The following is a 15,383-nucleotide window of genomic DNA, read 5'->3' on the forward strand; positions in this document are numbered from 1 at the left end:
GTCACTCACAATGAAATGTCATCTTCAAATTATGACTTTGAATTCACTGTTTGTTGAGTTCGTGAAGGTCGTGGACGTTAAAATGCATCGTTTGCCAGACAAAGGTTCTGCTGCACTCATCCTGTCCATGCATGCTTTCACCGGAAACTCCCAGAAACCAGCACCAAGGCTCCCACTGCTGATCTCTCTCTATTCATATTTTGCTTGAATCTTTAATTCTGAGAGTCAGTCGTGTCTTTCAGAATCTCACTACTCTGAGCATGGCGTCACCAGGACCTCCCAGCGAACCTCCCCCGGAACCTGAGGCTGATGCACATGGTTTGCAGCCTGAGCTGTCCTTCCCAGATCTGAGCAGCGTGCCGGGCAATGAACTACGCAAACTTACCGATACTACGATCGTCTCTGTCGAACTGAATGGCGAGATCTACGCACCCATCTTCCGCCAGATGCAGATCCGCGCGGACAGGTACCAGCAATTCCACAGTGGAGTCATCCGTGTCATTCGGAACAGACATCACAAGCTCATTCAGCGAGGCTCTGATTCCAGTCTGAAGAACGTCACTGAATTCCTAATCCGAGCCTTCGCGTACATCATTTGGAAACCCGGGTCGGAATGGGTCCTCGCAGATACTGATCTTGAGGAAGGGGAAGCCAAGTTGATCTACATCAAGGGCAAGAATAACATTCTAGACGAGAGGTATGAGACATGGGCCGTGCTGAGGTGGACGATGACTGCGCGATGAGACCCTGTACCCGTCGCTGACAGGAAGTTTGATAGGTTCTTTCCGATAATCGATCCTCTGTGGCGTCAAATGCGCAATCTGATGTTCACTCGCCGCCGACAAGGCCCAACACAACGGGGCAGGTTTTCCAGGCGCGCCGAGACTGATGGTGAAGATTTATACCTGGCCGACGCGGACACTCATTCTTCTTCATTACCAACCACTGCTTATGAGCGCGCCCGTGCCCGAGCTACTGCGAAATTAGACAAATTGGCCGCGCACATCGCCCGAATGGCTCCTCCTGCCGCGCAGAGGATGGATTCCGATCATACAGAGGAGGCCATCATGGACCTTATTGTGCGTCTGGTCGAGATCCGCGCCAACAGTGACCCGCACACGTTTGAGGAACTATGGCAAACTCATGTCATGCGAGTCGAGGAGTTGGATGACGATCAAGGCACGCATGAAGCGAAGCCGGAGAAAGAGAGCAATACTGCCAGCCTTGCCAAAACAGACAAGCCGAATCCTGGCCTCGCTCACTACCATGATGATGACCATCGTCAGCACCGCGCATCACAATCGAACGAGCCTTTCATGACGCACGGAGCCCCAATCTTACCTCGATCCCTGGGCTCTCAAGCACTCATCCCGCCATCGCTCCCGTCGATTATGTCTGTCTACATCAGCGTCTCTCGCCTGCCTACACGAAGCAACTTCAATACCATCTCGCACACGGCCGCGGCGTCCCTTGCACCAGCGTACCAGTGGCCCTCTGCACCCGTCCAAGAGCACAACCTTGCACCATTCTTCCTCGGAGCATGCTACCGCGTCGACGTTTCCCCATCAGCTGTTCTGGGTTAGGTACTCAGTTACGGATGGAATGACATTTGCCGATTCGTGTCGACCGGACGCTTTGAGAACCAGGCTGTCCGGCATCCCACCAACCTTGCTACACGTTCCACCCTCGCAGAGAAGCACAGTGCTGGCGGTGTCGCTCGTGCCGAGATCTCAACCCAGTCCCACCTCGGTGGTGCTCGCGACCACACTGTCGCCGACCGCGAGATGTTGGACGCGACGAGCCACCTCCCCGCGCCGCAGGTATCCCTCTCCAATCCAACACGCGCCGAGCACTCTTCTCCAGCAAATCCAGCACCGCGGTCCAACGTCGACGACTTTACCGAGGAGGAGTGGCGGGTCATTGCTCTTGGCTGGCGCGACTTTCAGAACGATCTACGCCACGCAGCTCGGATGGGCACGCGGGTCTGGAGGATGAAAGTAGGCATCATCACCGCAAGCTCAGCCTGAGATTCTTGAGCCCTTTGTGTGTGCGCGCCCGTTTGCCCCACAGAAGAGGACCCGAGGTTTTTCTTCTCGAGGCTCAGCAATACAGGCCGTCGGATGACTATGATGACGATGTGTGTGACTACGTGACACGGGGACTGACAAACAAAAAAAAACAAAAAAAGCAAGGTGAACGCGGTAGATGAATGGAATGGAAAGGATTCGATCGGTCGATCGTTAGAGCCGTGCCTCGACTCCAGAACCCACGCAGCCCGTCTCCGATCATCCCATACTCTGACGGGAAGAGATAGAGCTAGCTAGCTAGACACCTTACCGGATTTCATGGGAAGAGGCGCAAAACAAAAAGGAAAATTCATTTGACTCTCCGTGCCCCCTTCTCCCTGACCTCTTCCTCCGGTAGTGAATCGAGAGTACATCTCTCCATCTGTATCATTCGGTCGACTTGTTTGATCCTCTTTCCACTCGAGAGGGGTTTGTCCATTACAGCAAACAAAAAAGGTCTACATTATCCTGCCCTAGCCTACCCATCCTAGCCCTAGCCTATCCAGTAATAGTAATAGTAATAGTAATATCAACGCCCGGGTCGCTCCCTTTACACACGATTAAGCTCTGGCTGTCTGAAATAGGCGCTCGCTTCGTCTTGTCATCCAGCATGTCTTCTTGTTCGTTATGTACAGCCGTGGTTCTCGGCGTCGAGTTTGTTTCGTTTTGATTTTCTGGGTTCGTTCTTGGCTGGAATAAAAAGAGCCTCGTGGCCTTGGATGCATGCTTCAACTGAATGAGTCAAGCGGAACTGAAAACCCTCCCTGGGAACCGATATGCCCGGAAAACAAATACCCAGATAACGTGAACCCAAGCCAGAAAGTGGACAGCATCCCCAAAACAAAGTGCGTCCGTGCGTAGCTCCCGAGAGCTCGACGCTGGAGCTGAAACGCCAACAACGAATGCTTGCAAACAAAACACGCATCAGGGCCACCATTCCATCCTCTCATAACTTGAAATCATCTCTCTCACGCCCTCCTCTGTCAGGCCATCAGGCCGCTCGTACTTGAAGCCCACGACGTGTTCGAATAAGCTGCCGTCCAGACTCAGATCTGTGTCTTTGAGCAACTCCTTTTCCATAAAAGGACTGAGAGGACCGGGCTTCGTGATGCCCTTTTTCTCGAGCATATCGGCCCACGGCTGAAGAATATCTTCATTGAGATCGTCGACGACGTGCTCGAGATTCATCTTTGCAAAAGATGATATGATGGTCCCGTGGAACCCAGTCTTGATATCGAAAACTTTGGAAATAACTTCAGCCAATTTTCCCTGGCTTGTTTCGCCATGGTCGACGATGTTAAATATGGGCACGTTGCCGCTTGGCGCGTCCTCTCCTTTTGTTAATGTCGGTCTTCGGGTGACTGTAGGCGAAGAAGATGATGAGATGGTTGAATTCTCCGACCTCCACTCTGCCGCTGCCCACAAGGCTCGCGCAACGTCTTCTACATAAACTGTGTTGATCCTCAGGTCCTCAGTCCACAGCCATTTCATCTCCTTTTGCTGTTCTTGATAGACACGAGCCAGACATAATCCTTTGGCAATGAATTTGGAGTCATACTGTCCGTAGACATGCGCTAAGCGCAGGATGACCAGATTCAGGCCTGGTATTCTCGACAGCTCTTGTTCGGCTTCTAGCTTCACCTTGGCCAATTTCAGCCACGGCTTCAACTTGTCTTGCTCATTGCGTGGAGTACGGTTCGGAGCGTAAACCATGCCTGTACTGACTTCGACAAAGGACTTGACGCGACGTTGGGCTGCTTCCTTCGCCAGTGTCACACTCAGCTGCCATGAGCGCAGTTTATATATTTCTGAAGTCTGCGACCAAGCCGTCTCGCCGGCGCAGTTGAAGACGAAGTCCCAGGTTCGATCGGGTCCGTCCGGATGCTCAAAAACACGGGCCATCGACGTCTCGCGAGACGCATCGGCCTGTATGAACTTGTCCGGGGAGCATGCATCGCTGAATTCTGGCGCAAGATGGGCGAGCTGAGGGAGGACTTTATCGACGAGACGAACAGAGGAGGCTAGGTTCTGCGAATGAATGTATTTTGCCAGAAAGCGACCAATATACCCTGGTAGAAAACTGTTAGCGCATACGCTTTGCGACGCATCTCAAAGGGCCTGCATATACCGAGACCCCCCACTATCAACACAGACGGTTTGGAGGTGCCATTGAGTGTCCCATTCTGGTCGGACATGGCCGCAACAATAATCAATCCAGCGAGTGGCAGGGCACAAAATGACGAGATTCAGGGAAACAAAAACGCCTGGCAGAGCCGAGAGACAACGCCCGAGATAGAGAAATGCCTGTTTTAATGTCCAGCTCCTGCTCAGATGGGCGGATGAAACTGGCAGGTGCCGAAGGGAGGAGGGTCCTATTGACCTTGGACCAAATTAGGTATCACAATAGCCTCTCTGCTTTGACGTCGACACCGGAAACAGTGGGCACAAGAGTCCACCGACGAGGATGAGGGGGGGAGGGAAAAGTGGCCAGTGAGGGCCACGAGTTCGAGACCTCGACGGGGGGTTTGCAGGCTCGGGCCGTCAGTGGCAGGTGGCAGGTGGCAGGTGGCAGGAGGCTGAGGGCGGGGGATGGTTCGGGTCTCGGCAGGACGAAAAAAGCTGGAGATGGCGTGGGATGGCGTAATTAAGAGGAGCAATAGTCGGGATTCCAAAGAGTCAGATGATGCTTTTCAAGGATGAGGATGCCAGGAGGGAGAAGGGGGATGGTGGCCACGAGGCAGATGGATGTCTGAGGACGATGGAACTTGAGGGAATTGTCGAAAGAGGGATTTTATTGTACTGTTTGCGAATTTGTGCATCGAGCAACACGCACGCGAGCCGTTAGCCTTGCATTTGCGATCTGCTGCGAAATGTGCTTTTTGCCTTTTTGAGGCTCAGGGGTTCATGCAGGTCCGCCGTTTGTGATCGTAAAGGGGTTGTGTAGACGGAGGTGGCGATATTTCGACAAGGTGGTACCTGGACTGCCCAGAGGGGTGTGCCTGGCCGCGTGAGAGAAGTCCCAAGGCGTCGAGGTGCATATCCGATGCACTGGCGGGAAGCAAAGTAGTTGGGAGGATGCAGGGGCATCACAAAGAGGGCGAGCAGATGAGCAGCAAGTGCAGAAAACGCAGGTCGTAAACAGCATGGCTCGTCCGCGAAGTGGGTGGCACCAGCCGGCAAGAGACCTAAACAAGTATCGGCTGCCCACCTTTCGAGGGAGCTGCAGCAGTCTAAGACTGTCCGAGGGTTCGTGGGACGCTGTAACGGCGGAAGAGGTGGTGATGGTTGACAGTGATGGGCGATCAGTCACAATGTATACAAGTAGAAGTTGTGATGAAGCACGGTTGATGTCTGCAAGACGATAAACTCTATTACTCCGGAATGATGCTATCACAACTTTCACCCCCTTCCCATGTCCCTCGAATTCGCCCTCTTCTAACCACCGTAATGGCGCCAAGTCCGAGTAGTACCGAGTACATGCAAACAGAAAAAGGCTCACTAGTACAATACATGGTGGTTGCACCAAAGCCCCCTGGTCGATACCTGACTCGCCGACTCGTTTCGCCTGTCTCCCCTTAAGTCAAAGAATGTTCAATGGCCCTTCAATGAGCCTCCAGCCAAGCAAGACTATTGCACAGCCTTGTCTGCCCACTGCCTTCCTCATCTCTCGACTGCGTCTTCCCCGCTCATCTTTCGCGGACATGGTAGGAAGTTGGGCAGATTGCACAACGGCAAGGTAGGTCAAGGTGGTTCATCACGAGTCTCTTTCCCACCCGAAGAGCTTTGACCCGGCTCCTGCTCTTACAGCCCCCGCGCCTCATGCTGGCGCTGGTAAATCTCAATTCATCGAACTCCCTTGGTCTAGTACTTCCCACAAGTGATCCACCCTGTATAGGTATCATGACTGCTGTTGCCCAGATGGGCGCCACATGTCCCTTTCGCCGAGCCAGGTTAAAAGCTCTCGTTCCGCCAAAAGCTGTCTTCGTAGATCGAGGTGCGTTATTTGGTGGGCGCGGGCCTTGGTTGGGCTTTGACATTTGTCGAGAGCCAGCTCTGTAGAAGAGGACGTCAATAAAGTGCGCTGCTATTTCAGGGCATAGGTATCACTCACCAACCCCTCGAGCAGTCCTTCTCCTGTGGTCGCGCAGCTGGGCACCACGTACCAAGTCCGATCCTTGAGTTGGCCCAGTCGCAGCTTCTCAGTCACCTCAGTAGGGGTCATGGAGCCTGGGATATCTTGTTTGTTTGCAAAGACCAGCAATAGCGCCTCTTTCATTTCTCGATCCAGAATGATCCTGTGGAGTTCTTGTCTGGCTTCGTCGATACGTGCTCGGTCGTTGGAGTCAATCACGAATATCAGACCTTGTGTGCCAGAGAAGTAGTGTCGCCAGAGCGGCCGAATCTTGTCCTGTCCGCCTACATCCCAGACATTGAACTTGACGTTCTTGTAGGTCACGGTCTCGACGTTGAAGCCTACTGTGGGGATGGTTGTGACGTCCTGGTTCAGTTTCAATTTGTATAGAATTGCTGCACGCACGTCAGTCCTCTGCATCGCCGCCGACACACGTGCGGCGCCATCGACTGTGCACGCCGCTCTGTGTGGACTCACTTGTTTTCCCAGCAGCATCAAGCCCGAGCATCAGCAGTCGCATTTCTCTTGATCCGAAGATCTTGCCCATCATCTTGGATATTTGGTTGCCCATCTTGTCTGTCTTGCTGCAGGGCGCAGCTTATCGCTCAGGAGGTGCGACGATGGTGGGCGCAATCAAGTAGCAGCCAGTGTCTTCAAATTGCTTGCGGGTCACCAACTCGACTCGACCCAGCAAGTGAATTCGGCTACGCAGAACTCGGAGGATGAGGCCAAGGGCGGAGTTTGGGAATCTAAAGCGATTATTTCATAGAGCCTCAAAAACAGGCTTCCGCGGTCAAAGAATTTCAGGGGACAATCCCTTCGATTGAGTGGATGAAATTGTTCCCCGGCTACTGCAGGCGCGGTTCACGCTCTCCAAGTTCGGAAAGGGGCGCAGCGCAGTTGCTGGACACCAAGGTGGATTTAAGGAGAAAATCAGACTAGGCCTAATACAGAATAGTTCCAAGCCTCCCAAGCACGAGGACAAACGTTAGAGCACGTGTTTCACTGCCTTGATCTCTTCTGGTGCCATGAGGATCCCGTCAACGAATGTCCAGCCTTCATACCTCATGACCTTCCACTTCTCGACCACTTTCTTCGTCACCAAATCCCCCGTAGCTATCGCATCCTCTTTGGAGTCATGTCCAGCCTCGCCCGCAGTCTGGATACCTCGCGATAGGTACTTTTGGCTGAGCATTTTCAGGCCATATCGTATCGGAAGTCCTCGCGGGTGAGGATACAAAAGGACCGTATCAACCACGCAGGGATGTATGATCCTCACCACGTTCAGATCGTTCTCAATAGCGTGGCCTATCAGGGGCGTTTCCCGGCTGATGTGGTCGAACAGTAATTTCCTGGCTGTAGCTGGCGAGTCCACTTTACGGAGCTGGTGTTTGTCGAGATGCGTCTTCGATGCCTTTTCAGAAAGACCGGCTTCGTACGGCGGCGCAGCTGCATAGTCTTCTTTCGTCACTCCAGAGAACCTGGTGTTCAGATCGAGGATCTCCCCGAAGGGTCGAACCAAGACGTCAAGAAGTAGTCTTCCGTCAGGCCATGAGACAGCCGTCACTCGGATGACCTCCATTCCATATGTGGTGTAACCCATTTCGCAATCGAACGAAACAGGCTGTCTCAGCCGTAGATCAGACTTTTCTGGGGTTTGTTCAAACTGGAGGGTTGTCGCGAGACGCTTGGGGTCTTTGACAACGAACACATGTGTGTCAGCTTCAGAACAGCCTTCACTGCCTTGTGGTTTGTTGCAGCAAGGGTAGGTTGCTTCTGATGTTCCTTGAATTCTATCTTTCTTCAAAGGAGCCGCACGATTCAGCCGAGCCCAGTGATAACGGCACCGTCCCTGGCTGGTCAAGCGACCCGTGTCATCTCGACCGGGAAACACTTGAAACCTCGTCCCACACCGATCGCAGCTTTCAAAGCCTCTAGCAGCCTCCAGTCCCGCTTTCGCAGAGGTAAGTTCTGGACTGGAGGGTTGTTTGGTTACATAACCGAATTGCTCGAGGCCTTCGAGGGGAGTGTGGAGATGCTTGAGAACAGCAACTTGTTCATGGAGAGATGACAAGCCAATGGCCAGAAGTTCATCGCTTTTGTCAACTGGCTTCGTTGGGGCTTTGACCGTCGATGTTGCTCCAGTCCATTGAGAGACTCTCTTCACCCATTCCTCCATGGTCATCTTTCTAGTTCGTAGAATATTTTGAGCCATGGTGTTCTTGTAAATCTCACCTCCCAATTTCGTCGCAGCTTCCTCTTCGTCGAGGGCGAACTTGATCAACTCCTGATCGTCTAACACGAGCTTTTTGGAATTGCTGTCCGAACTAGCAAGCTTGCTGTTCTGGGTCCGCATCTCCTCGTGCAACTTCTGTAGTACCGTCAATCTTGTTTTCAGGAGAGCTGGAGCGTTCGCCACATTGCGGGGCGTCAGGGATTCGACTTTCACAGGTTTCTTCTTGACTGGGAGCGAAGATTCCGTGCGCATCTTTGTTGGTGGTGGTGACACGGATCTTGTAATTGAAGCTGGCTTTCTTTTGGCATTTTCGTCCACCACATTGCGCAAAATCCGACCGGGAGATGAGGTTTCTTGCGTGGTACGACTCACTGTCTGGGAGGGTGGAAGCACTTGTTTTCCCAGGGCTGGGCGAGTAGAGGCCTCTATGCTTCCAGTTACTGGTTGCAGAACATCAGGCTTCTCTGGTGGTTCGGGAGGAATTTCTAGTCTCCTCCTCTTTGACGGCGGGGACGATATGTCTCCGGCACTGAAAGGATCGTATTCCTTTACCGGATTGAGCACTGAGTCTGCCTGAGGACTAGATCCTCTCCAGCTATGTGAGAATATACAGGTTTGTAGGCTGCACTCATCCTGTCGAGGGCATGAAACATTGCGAAAAAGACCCAGAGACGAGAACATATTCAGGGAGTGGGAGGACGATCCTGGGCGGATAAAGGATAAGTGGATGATGATAATGATGCTGCTGCTGCTGCTGCTGGTGATGTGGTTGCTGATGCCCTTGAGTCCTGTGTTGTAACGTGGTCCTTTCCAGTCGGAGGTGGAGGAGCCTAGGCGAAATGATCAACAGCAAACACCACAGTTGAAGGTAGCCGCTAGGTCTGTTGGGAAGCCTATCGCAGCTTCGCAGCCCACGACCTTCAGCAGAATGTAACGCCACCCTAATCCGTGTTTCCTTTTTGGTAACCAGTGGTTGGCTAGACTTGATGCTGCCTCTAGAGTTGGGGGTTTACGCAGGCTTGATCAACGAGCAGATCGAAACCTTGTTTCCTTTCAAGTCATCCGAAGCCTTGCAGTTGGCGCGGTTGGTGATAAGCCTGCTCCCAAGGCCCAGCGGCAAGGTCCGTTCATGCAACGAAGACGACTCGGGCGTGGGAGAGCTAAGCCGTCTTATCGCCTGTCCAAGAATGGCTGAGATAACGCCCACGGGCGAGTAGAAGGAACTAGATGAGGGTTTCGAGTTGCCGAGTGACGCGTGGGGAGAAGGTGTTTAACAGTTATAAAGACGAAGAAGACGCCGTGGGAAATGAGGTAACTCGTATATCATCGAGTCATATCCTTCTCCGGAGCGCTGCAAAACACATCTCTACTTTTCCCAAGGAAATCCCATCGATAGTTGATTTGGTTTGTTCAGTTGAGACCCTGCGCGATCGCTGTTTGTTCAAGGGGTGTGAGGCTAGGCGGTCAGCCTCGCAGCGGTTGCACCAACACCCTCCGTTGTGTGTGAAGTGCCACAATTCAGGCAGCTGTGGGATCTTGGTGTGAATCTCTGACTTCGACTGTGTATGTCCGTTGTGCAGAGGGGCAGACTCGTGGCAGGATTAGCTGGGGGACTGACAAGCTGTGAAGTCAAAACTGGGTCAGTGACACAGGAGAGTCAGCGCCTGGATCACATTCCCGTCGGTTTGGGAGGGGGTTTGTTCACTCTAGAGGATCGCTTGGGATCGGAACAAGCGAGGCCGTGTTCCCAAATCCCACGAGCACAGAGACAGGGGTGGCCGAAGAGGGACTTGGTTTTAGCGCAGCCAGCCTGTAAGCAACCGAAAACCAGGCACCAGCTATTGCGAGCCCAGGGGCCTTGGCTGCCAACTGGCTGATCCCTGACGCGCACCTGGTACAAAAAGCCATGCTGATGCCATCATTACCCTTTGACCTTCGCAGCCTCGACACCCAGATCCTCTTCGCCAACTGGCAAATGGCCCCCATTTCGAAGAGCACCCCTAAGAAAGCTCAGCACCTGGTGGTTCTCGTCCACGGCCTCTGGGGCAATCCCGGTCATCTCAACTACATTGCAAACGCCCTGCGTGATCGCTACAGTGAAGAGGAGATCATAGTCCTAGCCTGCCGCAGGAACCTAGGCAGCCTCACCTATGACGGCGTGAATGTGGGCGGAGAACGGGTCGCCAAAGAGGTTGAAGACGCGGTGGAAGAATTGAACCGTGATGGACACGAGATTACGCGCTTTTCCATCGTGGGCTACTCCCTGGGAGGTCTCGTTGCTCGCTATGCCATTGGACTGCTCTACCACAAGGGCTTATTTGAGAAGATAACCCCGGTCAACTTTACCACTTTTGTCACTCCTCATTTGGGTGTTCGCACTCCCTTAACTGGCTACCAGGTATGTGCAAAGCAGATACACCCAGTACCTCAGAACCCATTTCTGTTCTAACTCAAGAGCACCAGAATCATCTCTGGAACGTGCTAGGGGCAAGATTGCTTTCGGCGTCGGGCCGGCAGCTATTCCTGAGCGATCGACTGGGTGATAGCGGCAGGCCCCTGTTGAGCGTCCTCGCAGATCCTGACAGCATTTTCATCCATGCCCTCGCTCGGTTTCAGCATCGTACACTGTACACAAATATCGTCAATGATCGATCCGCCGTGTACTACACGACTGGAATCTCCAGACATGATCCATTTGTTGACTTGACCAAGCTCAACCTGAATTATGTCAAAGGCTACGAACCCGTGATATTGGATCCAGACCACCCCTACGATGTGATACCTCAGGACGAAGTGCCGTCCTTGTACCAGAGACTTTCCACGCAAGGCCACCACTATCTGCGTCGGGCACCGATATTGCTGGCGCTGGTAGTCCTTCTCCCCATCGTCTTGGTGGCGTTCGTGGTGAACTCTGGCATCCAGACATTGCGCAGTCGGCGGAGAATCATGCTTCACGAGGCCGACCATCATGATGAAGGGTTTGGGCTGTACAGGATCCCATGGATGGTCCAGGAGATGCGTGTTGGGCTTGAGGATGCTTTCGAGAACGTGAATGCTTCTCAGGAACAAGAGTATCTACCAGAGGGCTCGGAGATAGCTGATGCAGCCGTAGAGGATCCTGTTTCGTCCCCAGTCGCTTTTGCGAAGACCTCGTCTGAATCATTTCGGTCTGAGAAATCAGACAATGATGAGCTTTTGCAATCTGAAAGGTCTTCCAGCGTCCCGACCTTGGCCCTGACTGCAGCCCAATTTGCCATGATCAAGGCGCTGGACGACGTGGGATTCCGGAAATTTCCTGTATATATCCACAAAAGCACCCACAGCCATGCGGCGATCATTGTGCGTGTCCCGAAACCTGCATTTGAAGAGGGAAAATTGGTGGTCAAACACTGGTTGGACAACGAGTTCCACATCTAGGTTTTTGTTGTTTTGTTGTTTGTTCAGTTCTCGTTGTCCCCATGCGGACCTTTTTCCACACCGACCACCATGGGGTAAGTCCCCTCTTTTTTGATGGCATGTGGTCTTTTGGGGGGAGTGGGATGGCTAATGAAGCAGTCGGTGTCATGTACAGCGTTGATCTCGTCACTCGGGCACACATATTCTAGCGTTTTTGATGGGTTATCTTGAGGACCTGGGTGGATTAGACTGAGAATCATTATCTTCATGGACACGCCTCGTTTATGCGCCTTGTTATGCAAGGACCACAGCTCCAGCGGCAGTTGATTCGACCTTTGTATGTACTATCACGCCAGTGTCCCGTCTCCTGCCCCTCTTTTGTCACTGGGAATGGGTGGACAATCGAAAGCCAGCAGGATGAGGAGCGGGATGCCTGCAAAATCCCACACCTAGAAGTCGGTGTCTTGATTTGGGATAACGGCGGCTATGCTCTGACAACTCCCTTTTTCTGGACGTATCAAACTCGGCACATGTGAATTGCAACAATGTATCTCCGCCCCTGGCCTCGAGGCTTTGAACCCTCCTCGCGAGGCTCCGCAGGCAAGCGTAGAGCGTAGCGAAAGAACGAATGGGAAGGCCACATGGTAAGGTCTCCGAGCCGGATCCTCCTGACTAGGGAAAGCCGGGACACAGTTTGATTTTGGTTGACGATGGAGAGTGATGACAGCAGTGGCGTTGGATGATCGTCGCCTCCTAAAAATGAAAGCTCCAAACAAATGTCGAAAGAGAAGGCTGAAAATTGGAGACGGCCAGCAACCGATTCGTTACTTAAGGAGCATTTGGCAAACAAAAGACATGTGGATCACTTTACAGAGAGAGAAAAAAAAAAAATCTGTAACTCGACGTCTCGGCGATATCCAACCGTGGGTGGCTCTCTGTCATCTTCCCTACACCAGTGATGTATCAGAGACCGCCCATGGCTGCGGCTTTTCAAACCACCCCTCCCCATTCAAGCACGTAACAGGGGTCTCTCTCTCTCTCTGAAGTTTCGATGGACCATTTCTGGTGGGATCTGACGATCAGGTCTCGTATCCGCCCACCAGGACCGAATCCTACCACAGCGACGTCATTCCTATTCCCATTCCCCATCGTACTCTCTCGTGCTGTGGCTACAATGGACTGGTCGAACAAGTGTTGCTCCATCCCTTTCATCGAAACGACCGCCTTGTCCAGTTTTCGTGATATCCACTGTTTTTGGTTGCAGGTGCCTGATATCTTTCCACTTTTTGGGTCCCACGTGTGTTTCCGATTTGCCTCGAGGGTCTCTCTCCCTGAAGTGGCCTTGACAGGTTGAAGGCTGGTATATAAAGGCAACCCCCCCTTTCTCCCCGGAGTGCCGGAAGTGCCCCTGTGACCAACTCCATATTCTCCAAGCCAGCAATAAGTGACCGAGACTTGCCTTTGGAATTTAGGAGGGCAATATCTAGACGATCGTGCTACCTCGAGACAGGGAAGAAACCGACAGGTTACCATCATGTCGACCGAAGGTCCGTCCGGGGATGTGGACAACAACACCCTCTATCCCACCTCCAGCAAAGCGTCTCAGCGCACCATGCGCAGGTTATCCAGTCAAAGTGCCCAAAGGGCGGATCTCTTTGGAGGGCCTACCGTTGTTGTACCGCCACAACATATGGACACTCATAGCCATGCCAACGAGACCGCCCGTGCCATGGAAATGGCAAAGCATCATCTGGCCGAATCATCACCAACGATCACCCCCCCTGAATCGGGGCCTACTACTCCTGACGACAGCGGCCTGAGCACAACCGACAAGTATGCCTTCGCTTTCGATATAGACGGAGTTCTCATCAAAGGTGGTAAGGTCATCCCAGAGGCTGTTGAAGCCATGAAAGTCCTCAATGGGCAAAATGAATATGGCATCAAAGTGTACGTGGCTCTAGCATTTGAACCCATTGGGATATTGGCATACTAACTCTATGAGACAGTCCTTACATCTTCGTCACCAATGGTGGCGGAAAGACCGAAGAGGAACGGTGCATCCAGCTCAGCAACCAACTCCAAATGGAGGTGTCACCCGGCCAGTTCATCTGCGGACACACTCCAATGAGGGAAATGGCTGAGAAGTATCACACAGTCCTCGTCGTCGGTGGCGAAGGTGAGAAATGCCGTGACGTGGCCAAGGGCTACGGCTTCAAAGATGTCATCACGCCTGGCGACATTATCAAAGATAACGCAGACACCACGCCCTTCAGAAAATTGACCGATGAAGAGCACCGGAATTCCAACGTCCGAAACTATGGCGAAATCGAGATCGAAGCCGTCTTCGTCTTTGCCGATAGTAGGGACTGGGCTGGGGATTCCCAAATCATCCTCGACCTCTGCATGAGCAAGAATGGTCGTCTGGGTACCAGGTCAGAGACTTTCGATGAAGGCCCACCGGTCTTTTTCTCCCACAATGATGTGGTCTGGGCGACCTCTCATGCCTACTCGCGCATCGGCATGGGAGCATTACGGGCATCTCTCGAAGCTATGTTTAAGGCAATCACAGGCAAAGAGCTGAAGACCATCGCATTCGGCAAACCTCAAGTCGGCACATTCCAGTTCGCCACAAGACTTCTGCGGCAGTGGCGGAAAGATACTCACGGGATCGATCGACCTCCGGAGACGGTCTATTTTGTTGGCGACACCCCCGAGTCGGACATTCGAGGCACCAATGAATTTGACGAATCAGGCGAGTCTGAGGCGAACTGGTACTCCATCCTGGTCCGTACGGGTGTCTTTAGAGAAGGGACTCGGCCCACGTATATGCCTAAGATGACGGTGGACAACGTCTTGGAAGCAGTCAAGCATGGGATGAGTCGAGAATTCGACAAGGCGCTCAAAGATCTGACGATAGGAGGCGCGGCACCTCAGCTGGCCAACGCGATTGTCGAGGATGATCGGGAATTGTAGCAGCTGCAGGCTTCAGATCACCCTCCACACCACACGGTGCCACGCTGGCCGTTCTTGTCATGAACAGATATTTTCCCATTTCCAAACTCAATATACCCACCTAGATGATTGTGCAGGGAGGAGTTTCGGCTAACCAAGGCCGGTGTTTTGCGACTGTCTACTATTATCATGTTGGGAGCGGCCTGGTTTGAGGCCTCCAAGAATGAATGATCTCTTTCACGACCGACGTTCTCGTATTCCTGCAGACCATCCTCTCTCGGTGCTTCCAAGTGATTCATTATTGGGGGCCTTCGGCTAAGTTTGGGGGCGGTGCGCAGGTTTGAGAAGTAGTAGGCTGCACTTCGCATGTACTAGTTCGTAGAAGCACTGTTGTTTCAAAACCCCATTTTGAGATGCGTCATCTTCGAGCTGTGGCTGACTGCTTTTTCCCTCTGGCATGCATGACTGTTGTGTAACAGACGCTTGGGCACGAAATTCCAAGCCGGCTCGCCACGTACCTGGGAAGGTATTGGGCAACTCAAGCACTCAACGAGGTCAAGACTAGGAAATAGATCGACCGGCCTGGGGCAAGAAGATCCGC

At 52.8% G+C, this 15,383-nt stretch overlaps 6 protein-coding genes across 6 annotated transcripts; 3 read left to right on the forward strand and 3 right to left on the reverse strand.

Moving 5' to 3' along the window:
• Positions 1 to 260: 260 nt before the first annotated feature.
• Positions 261 to 2,027, forward strand: AYO20_04078 (hypothetical protein; the record flags this gene model as incomplete). Its single annotated transcript, XM_022642377.1, has 3 exons — positions 261 to 697; positions 767 to 1,578; positions 1,693 to 2,027. 3 exons carry the CDS (start codon positions 261 to 263, stop codon positions 2,025 to 2,027), a joined length of 1,584 nt encoding a protein of 527 aa, XP_022501758.1.
• A 963-nt stretch (positions 2,028 to 2,990) lies between these two features.
• Positions 2,991 to 4,261, reverse strand: AYO20_04079 (hypothetical protein; the record flags this gene model as incomplete). The annotated part of the gene is made up of 2 exons (XM_022642378.1): positions 2,991 to 4,135; positions 4,195 to 4,261. The coding sequence occupies 2 exons, from the start codon at positions 4,259 to 4,261 to the stop codon at positions 2,991 to 2,993; spliced, it is 1,212 nt and encodes a 403-aa protein (XP_022501759.1).
• Positions 4,262 to 6,065: 1,804 nt separating this feature from the next.
• On the reverse strand, positions 6,066 to 6,769 carry AYO20_04080 (ADP-ribosylation factor 6; the record flags this gene model as incomplete). Its single annotated transcript, XM_022642379.1, has 3 exons — positions 6,066 to 6,119; positions 6,178 to 6,593; positions 6,676 to 6,769. 3 exons carry the CDS (start codon positions 6,767 to 6,769, stop codon positions 6,066 to 6,068), a joined length of 564 nt encoding a protein of 187 aa, XP_022501760.1.
• Positions 6,770 to 7,186: 417 nt separating this feature from the next.
• On the reverse strand, positions 7,187 to 8,686 carry AYO20_04081 (hypothetical protein; the record flags this gene model as incomplete). The annotated part of the gene is made up of 1 exon (XM_022642380.1): positions 7,187 to 8,686. One exon carries the CDS (start codon positions 8,684 to 8,686, stop codon positions 7,187 to 7,189), a length of 1,500 nt encoding a protein of 499 aa, XP_022501761.1.
• Positions 8,687 to 10,340: 1,654 nt separating this feature from the next.
• On the forward strand, positions 10,341 to 11,851 carry AYO20_04082 (hypothetical protein; the record flags this gene model as incomplete). The annotated part of the gene is made up of 2 exons (XM_022642381.1): positions 10,341 to 10,832; positions 10,898 to 11,851. The coding sequence occupies 2 exons, from the start codon at positions 10,341 to 10,343 to the stop codon at positions 11,849 to 11,851; spliced, it is 1,446 nt and encodes a 481-aa protein (XP_022501762.1).
• A 1,513-nt stretch (positions 11,852 to 13,364) lies between these two features.
• On the forward strand, positions 13,365 to 14,803 carry AYO20_04083 (hypothetical protein; the record flags this gene model as incomplete). Its single annotated transcript, XM_022642382.1, has 2 exons — positions 13,365 to 13,777; positions 13,837 to 14,803. 2 exons carry the CDS (start codon positions 13,365 to 13,367, stop codon positions 14,801 to 14,803), a joined length of 1,380 nt encoding a protein of 459 aa, XP_022501763.1.
• Between the last annotated feature and the right edge of the window lie 580 nt (positions 14,804 to 15,383).

The sequence above is a fragment of the Fonsecaea nubica genome (assembly GCF_001646965.1).
Source record: "Fonsecaea nubica strain CBS 269.64 chromosome Unknown Scaff20, whole genome shotgun sequence".
Taxonomy (NCBI): Eukaryota; Fungi; Ascomycota; class Eurotiomycetes; order Chaetothyriales; family Herpotrichiellaceae; genus Fonsecaea; species Fonsecaea nubica.